Here is an 18,758-nt window from a genome sequence, read left to right on the forward strand (position 1 = left end):
GCTACATTCGACAAGAGCGAGCTCTGCGGCCTGGACCTGCCGACCAGGGATGGAGGCCCGCCCGCCTACCATCTTCCCTCCCACCGCCTCAGCCCGGGCGCGCAGGCTCACACCCCTTCCTGGGGAAGCAAATGGTCCCTTCCAGGCGGGTGGCCATGTTGTTCTAATAAAGCGGGAGGGGCGGCGGCGTGGGGAGGCGGGGGAGCAGATGCCGCTGGTTGCGCGCGGGAGCCGGGCGCTAGCAGAGCGCAGCCGCGAGGGAGGCGCGGGGGAGGCGAGCCGGAGCCGGAGCCGGAGCCGGAGCCGGAGCCCAAGCCCAAGCCCAAGCAGCAGCTAGTATTGGCGGAGGGCACCCGGGCGCAGCTGGAGCAGCAGCCGCGATGGCCGTGGCCGTGGGGAGACCATCTGTGAGTGCTGGGGCCTCGCTTCCCTCGGCCGCTTCTCCTCCGGCGCTGGGGGGGTTCCCGCTTGCGGGCGGGGGCCGGCGGGGAATACTGGGGGCCGGGAGCGGGGGCCTCGGGACGGCTGCGGCGGTAGCTGTGGGTGTGTGCATGAATTTGGGCGCGTGTCTGGGGCTGAGGGGAGGGCGAGGATCCCCGCGGCTCGGCTACTACGTGATGCAACAGTGTATCGCCTCGTCGCGCCCCGATTCCCGGGATGTAGGAGAAAAAGGACCCCTCGCCTATTTTTTCTTTAAGAGGATCCTTTTGGCCACGGTATTTCTCGGCTGCCTCCTCCCCGCGCACACCTTTCCCCTCGTGACAGTCGAGAAAGGCGCCGGGTGCGGGGGTGGGGGGGGGGCGGTTTCCTCCCGGCTCCCCCGCGCCGAGGGGCGACCAGGGCGTGGGAATTGTTAACCCAAGCGTTGGGTCACGCGGTTGTAGAAGCGGGTCAAAAACGAAGGGGTGGGATTGCTGGGTCGTATGGTAGTTCTATTTTTAGTTTTTTAAGGAACCTCCATACTGTTTTCCATAGTGGCTGTATCAATTTACATTCCCACCAACAGTGCAAGAGGGTTCCCTTTTCTCCACTCCCTCTCCAGCATTTATTGTTTGTGGACTTTTTGATGCTGGCCATTCTGACCGGTGTGAGGTGATACCTTATTGTACTTTTGATTTGCACTTCTCTAATGATTAGTGATGTTGAGCATCCTTTCATGTGTTAAAAAAAATTAAAAAGGGGTGGGATTTCCGTGGTGGCCTCCCCAGTGCACTGTGAGATCCCGGACACCCTCAGGCACCCACGCTGGTGACCGGGCCCTAACCAGGATGTGGACAAAAGCCTTAGATACACAAAGTTTTCAAAGGGCCCCGTTGTGGGGGTGGGTGGAAGTTTTAAAATGCTCTGCGGTTGGAAGGCCGGGGGCGGCGGGCTGGGGAGGCGGGCGAGCGAGGAAGAGGAAGGGATGGCGGGTGCGTGGAGAATCGGGTGCCCCGGGACGGGGCGAGGGAGACGGAGAGGGAGGGAGGGAGGGAGGGAGGGAGGGGGCTGCTTAGTCCCCGAGTTTGCCGGCAGGGCACGGGCCGCGCCTCCGGCGGTGCAAAGCTCATTCAGCGACTCTGGACCCGGCCCGAGGGCAGCCGGACTTCAAGGGTGCGGTTTCAGCCGGGGCTCTGCATCCCGGGTGAAAGGCGGAGGCCAGGGGCGGTGGCGGCGGCGGCCTTCCCTTTTTACTGAAAGGAGCAGAGCCGGTGGGGAAAGGCGGAGTCCTCTCTTTCTCTTTCCCCTTTTCTTTGTCGCTGTTCAAAGTCACTTTCGCCCCAATGGGCTTTGTGGGCTCCTTGAGCGAGTTTCTTCCCGCTCTACCACCTCCTTTTCTTTTCCTCTCTTCCCCTTCCCACAACTGTGTAGCTGCAGGTGGTGGCTTGAGAGATTTTGCAGGTACAAAGTCTCGCGGAGATACTGGAAGCTCTGCAAGCCCAGAAATGCAAATTGCAAGTCTGTGCTCTCAAACCCCCGGCCCTTCTCCCAACTCTTCCTCCAAATACAGTCGCTTTTTGCACCCCTCCCCCATAATTAGCGGAGTCCTTCAGCGTGCTCTCACCCGGTTTGGTGGTTCAGCTGCCGCGATGTTTTCAAAGACATTCTCCACCGTCAGAAAATGTGCAGTGGTCATATTGAAGTGTAACGGTGGGTCTTTTAGGTAGTTTAAACTCTAATATTTAATGACAAACACTTAAGAATTCAGGTCTCCTCTTGATAATTAGTGGTCATAGATTGTTGTTACTGCGGGAATTTGCATAGTCTCTGGGCTGATCCCTTTATTTTTCTGGTGAGAATATTGAGGTCCAGAGAGGTCAAGTTTATCTGGTTAAATTACTACTCCCACCCCCCCACCCTACCCCCCTTCCCCAACACACACACACACACACATATTTACAGAGCACAGATTCAGATAAATAACAATATCTGCTTTAGATAATTGGACAGTGACTATATGCAAATGTTCTGTGTGTGTGTGGGCAGGGTGTCTTTCAGTAACACCTATTGCTGGTGCATTCTTGAGGCATGGGGGAGGTGGGAGAAATAATTTGCTGCACATTTTCTATAAATTAGTTCATATATGTTAGTTAAATAGAAACAGTATGTGGATTTAAGATTTAGTTGTGTGGCCACAATCATGTCCAACACCAGGTCTGCCAACCAGATGTGAGCTTAATTCCACAGAACTCTTGTGTAAGACCTCTCTCATTCAAAAAATAGAGGCGATTTTACAAAGTGTGTGTGTACAGAGGAGGTAACTGCTTTCTCTGCACATTCCCTGTTGTCATTAGAATTAAGATTAAGTTACTTACAGTTTGGAAACAGAAGACTTTTTTTTTTGGACCGAGTTGTGGTAGGAGTGATCAGGAGTTGACTACCAAGTTAAAAAGTCTTTTCATACATTTTCCAAGGAATTGTTGAACTGTTTCACTTTGTTCATTCGGTTCCTGTTTTAAGTGTAGTGTTTGCAGTTAGGTCTTCAAAACAACCCCAGTGAATGCAGAAGATTCTCCAAACCCAGCCCCAGGGTCTCTACACAGAATCCTTCATGGTGGAATTCGCTGGCCCTCCTTTCCCCGTATCTATTCTACGATTTGAACAAAAGAAAGGAAGGGTGTGTTGATAGAAAAGAATCACTCCAAAGTTGACTGTGAATGGAGTTTCCCTAGTTACTCCTTTAGAATTAGATTTTTTTTTGTTTAGGAAAACGTGAACATATCTCCTTCCCCTACAAACTGCCTCTCTCATTCAGATTGAAGAAAAGTTCAACCAGAATAACTTGCCCTCAACTTTAGACAGACATTCTTGAACTTGAACATCTGAGTGTGATACCTCAGGTACATATGACATGTTACTGGGCAAAAATCCTTATATATCAAATGCAGTATTTTCTATTTTATGAAGTGGTTATCTTCAGTTATAACCATTTTAACTTCAAGGCTAAATTCAGACGTTTCTTAAGTGGATTTGTTGTTGGCTGGGAAACAGAAGCGTCAGTCTGGTGTGATACTGTTTATTTCCATTTTAATCTCGACCCTTAGCTTCTCCATTTTCCCAGGAGTGGTTTTTGGACTTGGCTCCCAGAAGCCCCTGAAGCACATCTGCTGTTTCCAGAGTGACTGATGATTAGCAAGAGCATTTCTCCCCTAGGGATGTGTGCACATTTTGGATGAGTTAGTATTTTGGCATCCAAGTCCCAGGGCCGCTATTATCTTTGTTTTAATCAGAGCATGGTAATTTACTCTACCTGGGAACAGGCTTTAAGTAGCTGATCCTCTCTTTTAAGGAGTAGTGTTCATCAAGTTATAAGGTCTGGGGGTTTAAAAGGACTTTAGAGGTCATTTGGTTCAGCCTCCTCCCCAATGCAGAAAGAAATATTTTCTACATTATCCCTAACAGAAGTGTTTAAGTCTTTCCAGTGGTGGAGATTCCCCTATGATATCGTTCAAGAAACAAGTTTAATTATCCTTTTGTCCACTGCGCCAAAAGGAATGGAAATCCAAGTTCATTCATTAGCTTATTTAACACTTTATTGAGCACCTCCTGTGTGCCAGGTACTGTTCTAGGTGCCAGGGATACAGTAGTGGACAACAGAGAAATTCCTTCTTACCTGGAGCTTTTATTTTCTGAGAGATTTAGTGTCCGTGTGAATTACAGAAACAAACTTCAATAGCGTATGTAAGCCATTTCGGGAGAAAGGAAATTATGTGCCTATTGCTGAGTCAACAGCTATGATGCAGGTTAAAGGATCTTATCTGTTCGAGGATCATTATAGGCAGTTCCTAAAGATAGGGTCTGTCTTCAGGAGGAGGGTGAGGACTGACAACGAAATGTTATTTTCCCTTGTTGTAAAATTGCCATTTCTATGACTTGAGGGTGTGGCCCCTACATGGAGGGCTGTGGCTTTTGGACCTGGGGAAGGATTAAATCTTTTGAAAGCCGTAGATTATTTTTCTATCTTCTAAAGTATCTTCTTTAAAAATGATATGTCTACATCACGATGAAAAACTGACCCAAGGAATTGATTAAAAGATGAAAACTACTCATATCCCATCGTCCTGATGTAACAGTTCTTAGATTATTCTCATCAACTTTTTGAGGTTTACAGCAGCAGGCATAACCCATACCATATAAACTGCTACTAAGAAACCAAACTGTGTGCCTGGGAGTACTCCGTCTGACTATTTGGACGTTCGTATACTCGAGGAAACAGATGCTTAGTGCTTTCACAGGGGCCATGCTATGTCTGTGTCCAGACAAAGGGATGAATGATTTGGATGGCCTGCTTTGATTGATTACCAAAAGACCCAGTGTTTATTACACTGATGATGCCACAGCTGATGATGATCTTCGGATTTAGGCTCCCTGCGGAGCAAGCTACAATCAGGGTTTTCTGTGCCTGTGTTTGTCTTTATAGGGCCTTAAACTTGGTTGGGGGGGAGGGTAGGGGATGCTCTTGGATTTTATCATTTATTGGGAACTGTCTTTCATAGCCTTAGCTAAACTGTCTCAACTGGGGTCAGCCAAGCTGAACGATTATTTAAACAAAGACCCAGTAGATCTAAAGCTTCAATCCTTTTTCCCAAAGAGAACTACTTTACAATATAATTGATACCCCCTTTGTTTTGTTTTTTTTAGTTTGTTTGTTTTAATCCAGATTGACAGAAAACCGCCTTTCAACTAAACAATACCTCTCCTATCCACTCAGGCCTTCTGGCAGCCCATCAATGCGGCTGCTGTTGAACATAGAAACAAGACTTGGGCTAAGGTGAAACAGACAGATTTCTAAAAAGAATGCTGGTGATCTAAAAATCAAGTATGCATTGTCTCACGCCTGGCCTGAGGGAGAAATCAGGAGTCTGTTGCCTGATGTGACCAGAGCCAAGGCCTTAGAAACACCTTTTCAGGATTGGTGCCAGTGAGGGTGAGCGCATTGCTCAAGTCAAAGGATGCAGGAAGTTGAGTTGTGTGGATGCGTTCAGTCCACCTGCTGAACTAGGACCCTGTGGGATGGAGTGTGATGTGTTGACTCGGGCCAGGCTGGGGTGGAGAGGTGTAGGAATGGCTTCATTCCTACAAAAGAACATCCTCGTATCCAACAAGGGGGAGCTTGGTTCCTGCTTTTTTTTTTTTTAATTTTAAAAATTGTTGTGAAAATATACCTAACATAAAATGTGTCTGTGTTTTTTTCACACACACACACTGTATTTTATTTTTACAAGAGATAAATCAACTGACACCAAGCATTGTAAATGGATGACCACAACAAAAGCAACAATGATTGCAATTACGAAACACGAAACACGCTCATACTATGTCATAATATTGACATTCAGTCCAGGAATCCTCCACTGTAACAGCTCATTTACTTTGCAGTGAACATTGATTTGTATATTTTTTGCCTCTGAGTCCTTGTGGGATTGTGTCTGTTTTTGATAATTAAGTAACATTCCTTTGGGAAGAATTTATGATTTTCTTACTTTCTAATTCTTTTTTCTTGTAGAAGTAGAATTACAATAATATAGATAGGTTAGAAATGGAAAAACAGAACAACTCTCAACACCCTAATGCATCAGTGGTCATTCTTGGCTTCCTAATCCATCTGCTTTATCAGATACGTCTTGTGCACTTTCTTTGTGTAGGTGCTGAGGTTATGACGTAAGTCCTTGAGATGCCGTCCCTGATGCTCATAGAATTTCTCTGAAGGATGAGCAAGCACTAGGTCTCAGCAAGGAAAGTCAGGTGGGGCGGTGGCTAGGGAAAAGTGTTCCAAGCCAAGGGAACAGCATGTGCAAAGCTCTGAGGTGAGGCAGAGCCTCTTAAGGGAATCCAGTGGAGCAGGGACATCAGCATTCAGGATGGCATAGAGTGGATGGACGTGAGGCTGAGAAGGTGGTGGGAAGAGACCACATCACTTTTGCAGTGCATTCTTCAAGACATGGGTACTTACTACATAGCTCTTTAAATATTTTATATGCTATCCACCCGACCCACAACATAGGATATCCCAGATTCTTAGACTTGGTTGATGGAAGACACTGAAAATCTTCAGAGCACTAATTCTTCAGGTTTCAGGGGAGGCTCGGGGAGTTGACTTCTTTCATGGCCAAATCAAGCCCTTAAAGAACTGAGGAAGTAAAGACTGAGGAAGGGCACAGAGAAGAGTGACAACATCACCAGGCCTTCCTCTGTCTAGTCTTCTGTATTGAGCTCTTCCTCAAGATGTAGAACTAAAGTCTTACGTCCTTACACACCAAAGCAACTGAGTCCTGAAGGGTGGGATAGAATGCTAGGACTCCTCCCACCTTGGACTGCAAGTGCCGGTCGGTGTTGTCCATAAAGAAAACTAAAAACCCACTGGATCCTATGAAAACAGGAGGAGAGTCTTTTAAAAGCCAGGGTTCTGTTAAGACTTAATCCTTTTTCATTCATCTTCCTTTGTGTACCCTTTTCATGCCAATATAAACTTCATGAATCTCATTAAGGATGCCCATTAAATTTACTCAGACCTCCTGTTGGAAGGAAAAGGCTTGACTCACAGCTTCTTTGTGAGGTATAGGAAACCTGTGCAGCGTCTTGATTTTTAAGTTTTTTCTATTTAAATTACTGTCAAGACAATTATTTCTGTTTATCCTCACAAAAATTCTGAGAAGTAATACAGGCAAGAAAACTGAGGCACAAAGAAGTTGTCACTAATCTGGTACAGCCAATTAGTGGGAGAGCTTGGCTTTGGAACCAACAGTTCTTAGACCAATGTGCATACAGACCTACCATTTGTATTGGTCTGTTAGACTGAATTATGATGAGGTAACAAATTGGTCCCGGGATCTGGTGGCTTACACAGCAAAGGTCTATTTCTCACACAGGGTCCTTGTCTGTTCCATCCTCTGAGATGCGCTCCGTGCTGAACTGACCCTAGGACCCAGGCTGAGGGAACGTTCTGTCCTCTCTCTGGACATTGCCAGTCTGGTGGCAGAGGAAGAAGAGGCCTGCTGAACCCTGAACTGACTTTTTAAGCTCTTGGGTGGGTCACTTGCACGTGAACATCATTGACCAAACTAAATGTTTACTCCTAAATTCAACAGGATGGAGATGGATAATCCTTCTGCAGAGAGTGGCTCTGCCAGTCACTTGGCCAAGCTGGAGGGGATGGGGAAGTAAACTCTCCCCTAGGGAGAGCCAGTGATTGTGTTGAATAGTAAGAGTTCACCATAGCTTCCTGGTCAGGGCATCTGCTAGAGAGCCAAGGGTCTTTATTATTTTGTAAAATTGTCTCCCTGTCTGTAATGATTTTTCTCAGTCTATTTGTCCTACTCTGATTCTAGCTGGACATGGCAGAATGATGAGAGAGGGAGAAAGAGTGTCTGTGTGTGTTTAAGCAGCCAGAATGAACTGAAGGCAGAGAGCATGATTATTCCTATTCTTTCACAATGAGCTTGCAATAGCACTGTCACCAAATAAGGGATGAGTGGTGACCTTCTCAAAGACCTGTGCTAGTCTCTGGTGGCCCCAACTCTGGGACTGTACTCTCTGGGAAATGGTTTTGAGGCTATTAGGGCTTCCAACTGCTTGATAGAATTATTTCCCTTAGGATGCTTCCAAATCAGTCTTTTCCCAGCCTGGCCCTGTCTGTTCCTAAATGCAAATGCATCTATGACACCCTTTTCTGTGCTTTATTTTCTCTCTGCTGAGGGGTACTAGTACAGTCATCCCTCAGTATCTGCAGGCACTGGTTCCAGGATCTCCGCGGATACCAATATCTGCAGATGCTCAAGTCCCTTATATAAAATCGCCTAGTATTGTTGGCCCTCCGTATCTGGATTCAGCCAACCGCTGATGCGGTCCCTGCAGATAGGGATAGAGGACTGTATGTAGCATTTTGGTTGAGAATGTGGGCTCTAGAGCCAGACTGCTGGCCTCCTAGTGTATCACCTCTGCCATTTGACCACCTTTGTGACCTTAGACAAGTTACTCACCTTGTGTACCTCACATTCCTCATCTGTAAAATAATTACAGTACCTTCTTCAAAGGTTTACAGGATTAAATGAGTTATTACACCAGGTGCTTACAATGATGCATGAAACATTCGTCCTCAGTAAAAGACAAACAAATACTGAAATAATAACTGCTTTATACCTAAGGCTGGGCTCAAAGCAGAACTGCCACACACCCCCCCCCAGCAGGAGGCGAGCATTTGCCCCTTCCCTTGCTCACACACCTGAAATGTACACTCTTCCCTTTTTCTTGTCAGGGCACACTTTTGAGGCACAGATCCAACATACACGCTCCTTGAAGCCTCCATTCACCAACCCAGGTTTTGGTGACTTTTCTGTCTTTGAATTCCAGCAGCAGTAATGCCCACCACACTTATGTGCCACCTACATAGTGTTCTGGCGCACCTCCAGCCCCAAGTTACATTTTTTAAATAAAGAGGAATGATCAAATCTAGTTGTGAATGTTTAAAAAAGCCTCATTACCTTAAGCAATATGTTCTGATAACCTTGACCACATTCATGTACTCTTAGCCCTAACTGACAGGCTTAAGGGAGGGGCTGGCGCTGTGCACAGACCCCACAGCCCAAGAGACATTTGACCGAAGGAGTGGAAACTGGTCCTTGGATCCGTTGGATGAGACGTGTACCGGCTCCCCTCCTCTCAGCCACCCTTTTATTCCAGCTGTGCTGTGCTACCCTCTGGCAGGTGTAGACCTCATCTCCACAGCTTTCTGCCCCAGACTTCTCGGCTGTAGTGTTCTGCTTAGCTGTTCTGACCTATGTACGTATCTGGATGTCCAAGGGAGTTACCATTACATGGCTCACCTCTGACTGCTGGGGGATAGAAGCTGGTAGATAAATACTTCTCTTTTGTCACTAAGTTGGACAATTCTGAGGCACAATCAGAGGGTCCACATGGGCCCCAGCCCTCAGGGGTGATTGGTCTATCCTTTAGGATAGCTTTCCCCTTTCGCTGTTAAACTTTTCCCAGTCCCCACTCCTGTTTCTCTGGATCACTTTCACATTAGCTGCATGCATGCAAACCCTTGCCTCAGGCCCCTGCATTTTGGGGAAACCCAGGTGAAAACACCTTGTTTCCTGGTTTGGGGCTCTTCTTTTGCCTTATGCAGATGAGGGAGACTGCATGTTGCTTTTGTAACATACCAGATTACTCTGGACATCAAAAAAATAGGTTCAGAACAAACTGATCTTTTATCAGGTTTTTACTGTTTACTGGAGGACAGACTTCAAACTGCTGTAAAAGCTAGACTCAGGGATTTCCCTGGTGGTACAGTGGTTAAGGATCCGCCTGCTAATGCAGGGGACACAGGTATAAGGTCTAGCTCATGCTCTCAAGAAGCCTGCAGTTCACTTGAGGAAAAAGTCTGAGACTCAGGTAATGCTCAACTTCCATGATTTTGGGGGGGTGGGTGGCAGCGTCTTGTCAGGCTCTTCTAACTACTACTTAGCCCTCCCTTTTCCCTTAGATAGTAAATGTCAGGAACTTGATTCAGAATTCAGAAAAGTAGGGCCCGTTTTATTTCCCTTCTCTTCTCATTTTATAATGTAATTTGAGGAGTGCTAGAAAGATGACCTCAACTTTATTTCCTTCTAGGCTACCATTAGAAATTTATTCTTTTGGTTTAAGGTGAGGAGAAAAAAGGCACAACAAAGGGAATTGACAAATTGTATCAGAGTCTGGAGGGGATGTTTTCAAAATTTCTTCCAGATTAGTTTGTATGCCCCATTATCTCTTCAAAACATAGTGACTGCCACAGCGTGCCAAATGCTTTGACTAGTAGACTAATATTCTATTCTAGGGCACGTGGGCATTTCTGTACCTACCATGCCTGCTGGATCAGTAAGCCAGTACCCATGCTTACTGGGTCAATTGTTTGTTTCCAAACCCGCTTATGCCAGTTGTAGCAATCATCATAACGTGCATAATTTAATATTATGTAAATCTATGTAATATAGGTGCAAAAATAGAAAGATTTAGTAAAGGTGAGAATTTTGCTGAAGTAGAACTGCTGTGAATTTAATATGGTTAAGTTGGAGAAAAAAATTGTAAGAATCTAAAGGAGTCTGAATTCAGATTACATTGAAAATGTTTCAAAATTCTGACTCCACTTGAGAAACAAACTGGAAATCATAGATGATGCTTATGGGCTTGTACCAGAAAGACACCTCTAAATGGAATTTCTCTAACTCATTATGATGAAAACAAACCTTGGCCTTTTGTCAAAAAAATTGGTGCATGAATGTATGTTTATATGTTTTAAGGTAAAATAAAATGTTTAGGCTATAACGATTTTTTAAATAGTAGTTTTTATTGTGTATGAAATTTGGAGTGAGTTTTATTAATTAATTTATTATTTTTTGCTGTGTTGGGTCTTTGTTTCTGTGCGAGGGCTTTCTCTATAGTTGTGGCAAGCGGGGGTCACTCTTCATCGCGGTGCGCGGGCCTCTCACTATGGCGGCCTCTCTTGTTGCGGAGCACAGGCTCCAGACGCGCAGGCTCAGTAGTTGTGGCTCACGGGCCTAGTTGCTCCACAGCATGTGGGATCCTCCCAGACCAGGGCTTGAACCCGTGTGCCCTGCATTAGCAGGCAGATTCTCAACCACTGCGCCACCAGGGAAGCCCCGATTAGATATTAGTCTTGACCCAAGCCCGTCAGCCCCTATTTGATGGATCAGGACTCATACTTGACGATCTTAAGGCCAAGTCTTCTGGCTGTTGGTTATACCTCTTCTTACCAAATGGAGATAACACCCAAGGCTGCAGAACAGTGCTGTCAGGTAGAACTTTCTGTGACGATGGAAATGTTCTACCACTACATTGATCAGTATGGTAGCCACTAGCCGTATGTAGCCGTTGAACACTTGAAATGTGGCTGGTGCAACTGTAGAATTAAATTTTTTATCTTTAATTAATTTGCATTTAAATTTAAATAGCTGCATGTGGCTAGTGGCTATCATACTGAATAGTGAAGCTTTAGGAGTGTAATCTAGAGATATTTACAATCTGATATCTTTCTCATTTTTTAGAAAACTTTTTTTTTTTTTTTTTTTTTGCGGTACGCGAGCCTCTCACTGTTGTGGCCTCTTGCGTTGCGGAGCACAGGCTCCGGACGTGCAGGCTCAGCGGCCATGGCTCACGGGCCCAGCTGCTCTGTGGCATGTGGGATCTTCCCGGACCGGGGCACGAACCCGTGTCCCCTGTATCGGCAGGCGCACTCTCAACCACTGCGCCACCAGGGAAGCCCTAGAAAACTTTTTTATTGAGAAAAATATCAAACATACACAGAGTAAGGATGGAGGTGTTCATTATAACGTTCTCTCATCACCCAGGCCAATCTTATATCATCTGTTTTCCCTTTTCTCTAACCTCTTCTCTTCCCTACCCATCAACCCCCCAAATTATTTTGAAGTAAATTCCAGGACAGTCTGATTTCATTTTGTTTTAAAAGCTAAGATGGTGATCTGGGGGAAGGAGGGGAATGGTATTAGAAAGAGGTACTCAGGGATCTTCAAATGTATTGGTGATTAAAAAAAAAAGACGAAGTATAGAGATGGGAAAAGTTACGGTTTGACAAAGGTAGGTAATGAGTATACAGATGTGCTATGTTTTGTTTGCTTGAAATATTTCATCACCATCATCATCATAAGAAGCCAAGCTTGAGCCCAGAGATGGAACAGTCACTGTACCAGGCCTCACTTACCTGTGCTTATATTGAACTTTGAGTTCCTGGATAATTTAAACATTCAAACATTTTTCGTATGTGATATTTATCATTGAGCTTAATTGAATGCCAACAGTGCTATAGAGTCGTAGGATCTGTAAAAAGGTGGAAAGCAAGCTGAAGATCTTTCTCTTTAGCCCAGTCTCCTCCCAACACTTGGTTTCAGAGAGTGGTAGCTTGATTGGAGCTCACACTGAGTCCAGAGTTTTCTGTCACACCACACTTGCCAGATCGACTGATTTGCTGAGTTAAAGCTTGCAGCGCTAAGCCACTCCTACCTACTTTTTAAAAATGGCAGATTCCTTTTTATAAATAAATAAATAAATTAATTTTTGACTGCATTGGGTCTTCATTGCTGCACGCGGGCTTCAGTAGTTGTGGCTCGTGGGCTCTACAGTGCAGGCTCAGTAATTGTGGCACGTGGGGTTAGTTGCTCTGCAGCATGTGGGAACTTACCGGACCAGGGCTCGAACCCATGTCCCCTGCATTAGCAGGCGGATTCTTAACCACTGCACCACCAGGGAAGTCCTCACAATGGCAGATTCTTATAATCTCTTTTAGAGCAGATACATTATTTCTAAGTCTACTTGCAGTTTTGCAGGTACTCTTGTTGGAGGGAAGTGTTTTTGTAATTAGCAGTATAAAGAAGTCATTTATGAAATTTTATATTTGGGGCTGAGAATTGATGCCTGTTACTGGTGGAGAGTATTATAGGAAATGCCTGTTTGTTTTTTACATTTCTGTTTATAAAAGAAACCCTTGTAGCAAGCACATTTTGGTCATGTGGACACATTGAAGGAAATAGTGCTTGCATCAATGATATTTAAAAGTGCAGTTTTCCTTTACTATGTAAAATGAGAATTGTTGCTGTGCTTTTGTAGTTCAATTTAGAGGCTAAAAATGATTTTCTTCCCTTCTGATAGTGTGCAGAATATGTATATTCTAAATTTGGAACGCTGTACTTAGGATCTCAGGATTTAAGGGGAATGCATTTGTGATGGTAAAGGATCTTGTATCATCAGAAATGCTCCCAGGCCTTGGCTCAGCTGTCCTATTGATGGCGAAAGATAATATGCTTTAGAAGAAGAGCTATTAAAATTTTTAGCAACATTCTGAACAACTGCAAGCCCATGGTTGCAACAGGGTGCTGTTCCTCTTCCATGGTCAAGTCTCTAAAAGCCTGCCCTTTGTGTTCCCTTGGTCTTTTGTTAACTACATTCCTGGGATGGAGGGAAGAGCTTTGTCTAATCTCATCGTCTACATTGCAATTTGGTCCAGTTTGTTTTTATTCCATGGTTTGTGGAGATAGTGAATAGTTGGTTAACACCCTACATATAAATGTTACCAGCAGTCAAGATTTATGCCATTTTTACAAATAATACTCCCGTGAAATGAGCCTTCTTATCTCCACTTGACAAGAGATAGTTGAATCCATGGTAGGGCAAGAAGATTTAGGGAAATGTTTTGTCAAGTCAGTTGCTCTGTCCTTTTCATGTAGGATAGAGACAAGAAACTATTAAGGCTTTAAAAATGACCGTGACCTGATTAGGAGACTATAGCAACTATTTTCAGTAAAGAGGGCACAAGATTAGTGTGAGTAGCAGGTTTTTTTCTTTTTTAATGTATTAAGTTTATAGATTTTGAAAAGCCTTTATATTAGATGAAATTTAAATCTAGCAATAACACATCTTGAAAAAGAAAATAAATTGATCGCAATTAAGCATTCTTACACTTAATTACATTTAGAAAAGTGTTAAACTTGATGTCACCATAACACTAGTAAGAAATAGAAGTTTACCATATGTGTTCTCTTTAAAATAGTTAATGAGCCATGGTTTACTGGCAATCTAGCAATCTTTGATAGGCCTCAGTTTGGTTCTGGAGTGAATTATTTATGGCATGGTAAGATAGTAAGGGAGAGAAATATGTCAAACTGTCTTTGAACAGGGTGAGCTTCATTATTTGGCTCATTTACTTGAAGGGAAAAAAGTACCAAAAGGGACAACTCTCAGATTCTTCTAGTTAAACTGCTATAAACGGGCAAGCACATGCCACCTCTTGATTCTGGTTGTTGAAATAAGGGTGTTAGTGGTGCCATAGTTTTTCAAGAGAAGACGGACATTTAGAGTTTGAGGTGAAATTTCCCCATCTGAAAATGTTGGCAACGAAATCAAATATTTTAAAAATACTGTGTGGGCCACATACACACATGCTCATGGGCTGAGTCTGCCAGTATGCAGTCTGATTTCCACTTGAAATGATTCATTTATTTTTCTTGTATTTGAATAAAGAACTCATTAAAGTTTTTAAATTTTATTTTGTTTTGGTATGCCTTTTAGAATGCTTTAACATTTGAGCAATTACAGTGCTTTGTGTGGAAAATACTCTGGTTTTTTAAAACAGAAGCAGTGGGACTTCCCTTGTGGCGCAGTGGTTAAGAATCTGCCTGCTGGGCTTCCCTGGTGGCGCAGTGGTTGAGAGTCTGCCTGTCGATGCAGGGGACACGGGTTCGGGCCCTGGTCCGGGAAGATCCCACATGCCATGGAGCAACTAAGCCCGTGCACCCCAACTACTGAGCCTGTGCTCTAGAGCCTGCGAGCTGCAACTACTGAAGCCCATGCACCTAGAGCCCGTGCTCCGCAATAAGAGAAGCCACTGCAATGAGAAGCCTGCACAGCGCAACGAAGACCTGATGCATCCATAAATAAATAAATAAATAAATATATTTAAAAAAAATAAAAAATAAAAAAAAAATAAAACAGAAGCAGTGCCTTGAACTCCGGTATGAAAATGTCTAGATTGTTCGAGGGCAGCATCAAAACTTGTAAATTGTTGGGCTTCCCTGGTGGCACAGTGGTTGAGAGTCTGCCTGCCGATGCAGGGGGACACAGGTTCGTGCCCCGGTCCGGGAAGATCCCACATGCTGCAGAGCAGCTGGGCCCGTGAGCCATGGCCGCTGAGCCTGCGTGTCTGGAGCCTGTGCTCCGCAACGCAAGAGGCCACGACAGTGAGAGGACTGCGTACCGCAAAAAAAAAAAAAAACAAAACAAACAAACAAAAAACCTTGTAACTTGTTTTGCTCACAGGATATCTCCAAACAGGTTTGATCACATTGGGAGAAATGGAACCGGAGTTGTGTGGCGTGACTAGGACCCACAGCAGAGAGAATGGGAGGGATTCATGAGTGTGTGGGATCCAATGTAAATATCCCTCTGCAAAAACATGTGCTATATATAGTGAATGGGGTTGGATTTTTTTTTTCTTCCTTTTTGGTTGAGGTCCAATGACAGTTAATGGCTGTTTCTTACAGGCTGTGAAATTATTTATGAGTTTGGCAGTAGGATGATGTAAAATGCAAGTGGATATAGGTAGAATAAGGGCTGTTACCAAATTCCAGTAAACTGTTAGTGCTGGAGCTGGGAGGGAATTGAGAGGTCATCTCATCAGGGCCTGCCTTTGAGACGGGGAACTGAGGCCCGAGTTCAGCTGAGACTGAAATTCCCCATTCACCCTTCCCTGCCCGGCAGGAACCCAGCATTCTCCCTTCTTTTCCTCTCCCTGCCTGTAGGAAAATGTATCTTCCAGGAACTATTTGTGACAATTAGAGAGTCTTGGAAAACAAACAAAAGCAGATGTTTGGTGAACAGAACTTTTAGAAAACAACTTGTGAGGAGGTTGTCTTTCCGATTGTTAGAACGTTTTTATTGGTAAAGTTTCTGTGGTTGTTTTTTGTGAGTCTTGATACCCATCTTTCCCAAAGTCTACTCTTCCATAATGGGTATAAGAAAAGCAAAAAACCAGTTAGATCATCGACAGAAAAATGTGGCAATTAATTACCTTTAAGTCTGCAGAATTTCCTAGTGGTGGGTTCAACCACATGAACTAGTTGATTTCAGCTGTTTCTGAACTACTGAAATGCTAGTTTCACATGGTCCAAGATAGTAGCTTGAGCAAAAGGGTAATAAGTACAGTTGACCCTTGAACAACAGAGGTTTGAACTGCACAGGTCCACTTAGAAGTGGATATTTTTCAATAGCAAATACTACAGTACTACGTCTGTGGTTGGTTGAATCCAAGGATGCAGAGAAACCACTTGTATGCAGGGCTGACTACACATTACACGAGGATTAACCCCTGTGTTGTTCAAGGGTCAGCTGTACTGGGGTATCTTCCTAGTCCTCTAAAAACATCCTTAGCGTTTTACGCGGTCACTGGCCACTCAGCCCTTCTCAGTTTATCCTGCTCAAACACTGTTCTGCTGGGGTACTTTTACTAAGAAATGTGGAATTGAAAGCTCCACGTGCACACGTGGAACAGTCTTCCTTCCACATGTTACCTTTGGCTTGAAAAGCCTCCCTTGCCTTGAAGAAAAGACTACCCAGCTAAAGTCAGATGCTGGATTTGTTTCTAATTGTTCAAGCGAACAGAAGCCAGTTGGAATGGAAGTCTTGGTCAACAGCAAGATAGTTTTTTTTTTTTTAAATTAATTAATTAATTTTTTAAATGTATTTTGGCTGCGTTGGGTCTTCATTGCTGCGCATGGGCTTTCTCTACTTGCAGCGAGCGGGGTCTACTCTTCGTTGCGGTGGCTTCTCTTATTGCGGAGCATGGGCTCTAGGCACGCGGGCTTCAGTAGTTGTGGCTCGTGGGCTCCAGAATGCAGGCTCAGTAGTTGTGGTGCATGGGCTTAGTTGTTCGCGGCATGTGGGATCTTTCCGGACCAGGGCTCGAACCCGTGTCCCCTGCATTGGGAGGCGGACTCTTAACCACTGTGCCACCAGGGAAGCCCCCAGCAAGATAGTTTGATATGCAGTTATATTAATGTTACAACTTGTATTGAGGATCTGAGACTTTTGGAAACATTGCCCTGTTATTGTAATTGAATCCTAATTCTGATTTGGCAGTGGTAGTGGCGGGGCGGGGGGCGGTGGTGAGTGGGCCCACAGAAAGCAATGTTGTAAACTTTAGACTTTTTCTTCCGCTAGTTTCCTAAATCGAATCCACTGAGTATTGGCTTTGTCAAACCGACTTTTGTTAAACAAGTGGCATTTTAGCATTTTGTAGATTCGGAAATTAAGTATAAAATAAGAGACATTTGGGCTTCCCTGGTGGCGCAGTGGTTGGGAGTCCGCCTGCCGATGCAGGGGACGCCGGTTCGTGCCCCGGTCCGGGAAGATCCCACATGCCGCGGAGCGGCTGGGCCCGTGAGCCATGGCCGCTGAGCCTGCACGTCCGGAGCCTGTGCTCCACAACGGGAGAGGCCACAACAGTGAGAGGCCCGCACACACAAAAAAGGAGACATTTAAACTTAACTCTGAAAATTTTATTTGAGAGATGTTGTGATCTCAATAATATTTCAGACGTCTGACCAAATAGAGGTCTGAAAATCTTTTGACTTTAGGCATCTTAAGAAATTTAAAAAAAAGAAATCCACCCAAGATCCAATCAATAAGAGAAAGCCAAACTCTACCAACTTCATGGTTCATAAAGATCAGAGTGCACTGCAACTGAATAAATACAACGAAAGAGCCACCATAAAGAGCAACTTGGAAATGGGATTTTTCTGTACTCCTTTGAACCAGAGGGTTAGAGATACGTTTCTAACATTTCAGTCCTTTTTGACTATTGGTTTAAAATCTGTGCTTTACTCCAATTCTTAAAGCATTGCATAATACTTGTATATGAGCTGTAGAACTAAGGGACCCTTTTATTGATATAAAACGTTTTCCAAAGGAAAAAGGTCCTGGAGAGGCTGAATCTCTTAAATTACTTCTGCAAAGCTGCCCTTCCATACTCTGTTCTCTTTGGGATTCAGGCTCACCTCCCCAGGGTGGCATGCTCTTCATGACTGGATGCCTTTCCTCCCATAATCCCTATGAAGCTATTGCTGGGTCCTGAGCACATCTCCATGCAAACTCAGTCTTCGCACATCACAGAAATGCCTTTCTCCTGGTTTCTTCCACCCTCTACACCTACTCATCCTGAGAGACTCTCCAGGCCTTTTAGCTTTCCTCTCGCCTAGGCAGAGTTGGGAAGACTTCTTTTCTGAAGTCCCATTTATCTTGGGCTCCTATAATAAGCAGATATTTCGTTGTACCGTAATGGTTTTCATGCCTTATTCATTTTTGTATCTTAAATACAGTATAGAATAGTGCCTGGCCCAAAGGAGTTCCTCAATAAATGCTTCAAAAATAAGTCAGCAGTAACAGGCCCAGGTTTCTGCCTAATGTAGAAGGACTTAATCAGTAAAAATTACTGTGGCAGAACATCCTAGAAGGAGGTTAGGGAACAAAGAGTTTAACAATCTGCTCAATTTTCCCCAGGAATTCTCAGTTATCTTTATTTAATGGTTGAGCACCTGACAGTAGGTTGCTGTGGAGGGCTGAGAAGTGAACACAAATGCAGTGGGCTGAAGGTTTTAATTTTCATTTCACCTGTTTCTTGTCTCAGCTCAATTTTTCTCAGCCCTGGGTTGCTCAGGCTATACCAGTTGGAGTTGACAGAGCATGATATAATTTACTCCTGCCCATCAGAAAAT

At 44.5% G+C, this 18,758-nt stretch overlaps 1 protein-coding gene across 1 annotated transcript in view; it reads left to right on the forward strand.

Annotated features, from left to right (window-relative positions):
• Nucleotides 1-341: 341 nt before the first annotated feature.
• SEPTIN11 (septin 11) overlaps nt 342-18,758 on the forward strand; it is an 86,288-nt gene continuing 67,871 nt past the window's right edge. Inside the window, exon 1 of the mRNA XM_079700909.1 lies at nt 342-407. Coding sequence (XP_079557035.1) covers nt 381-407 — 27 coding nt within the window. The 5' untranslated portion in view covers nt 342-380. The remainder of the gene's footprint in view (nt 408-18,758) is intronic.

Source organism: Hyperoodon ampullatus (genome assembly GCF_949752795.1).
Source record: "Hyperoodon ampullatus genome assembly, chromosome: 1".
Taxonomy (NCBI): Eukaryota; Metazoa; Chordata; class Mammalia; order Artiodactyla; family Ziphiidae; genus Hyperoodon; species Hyperoodon ampullatus.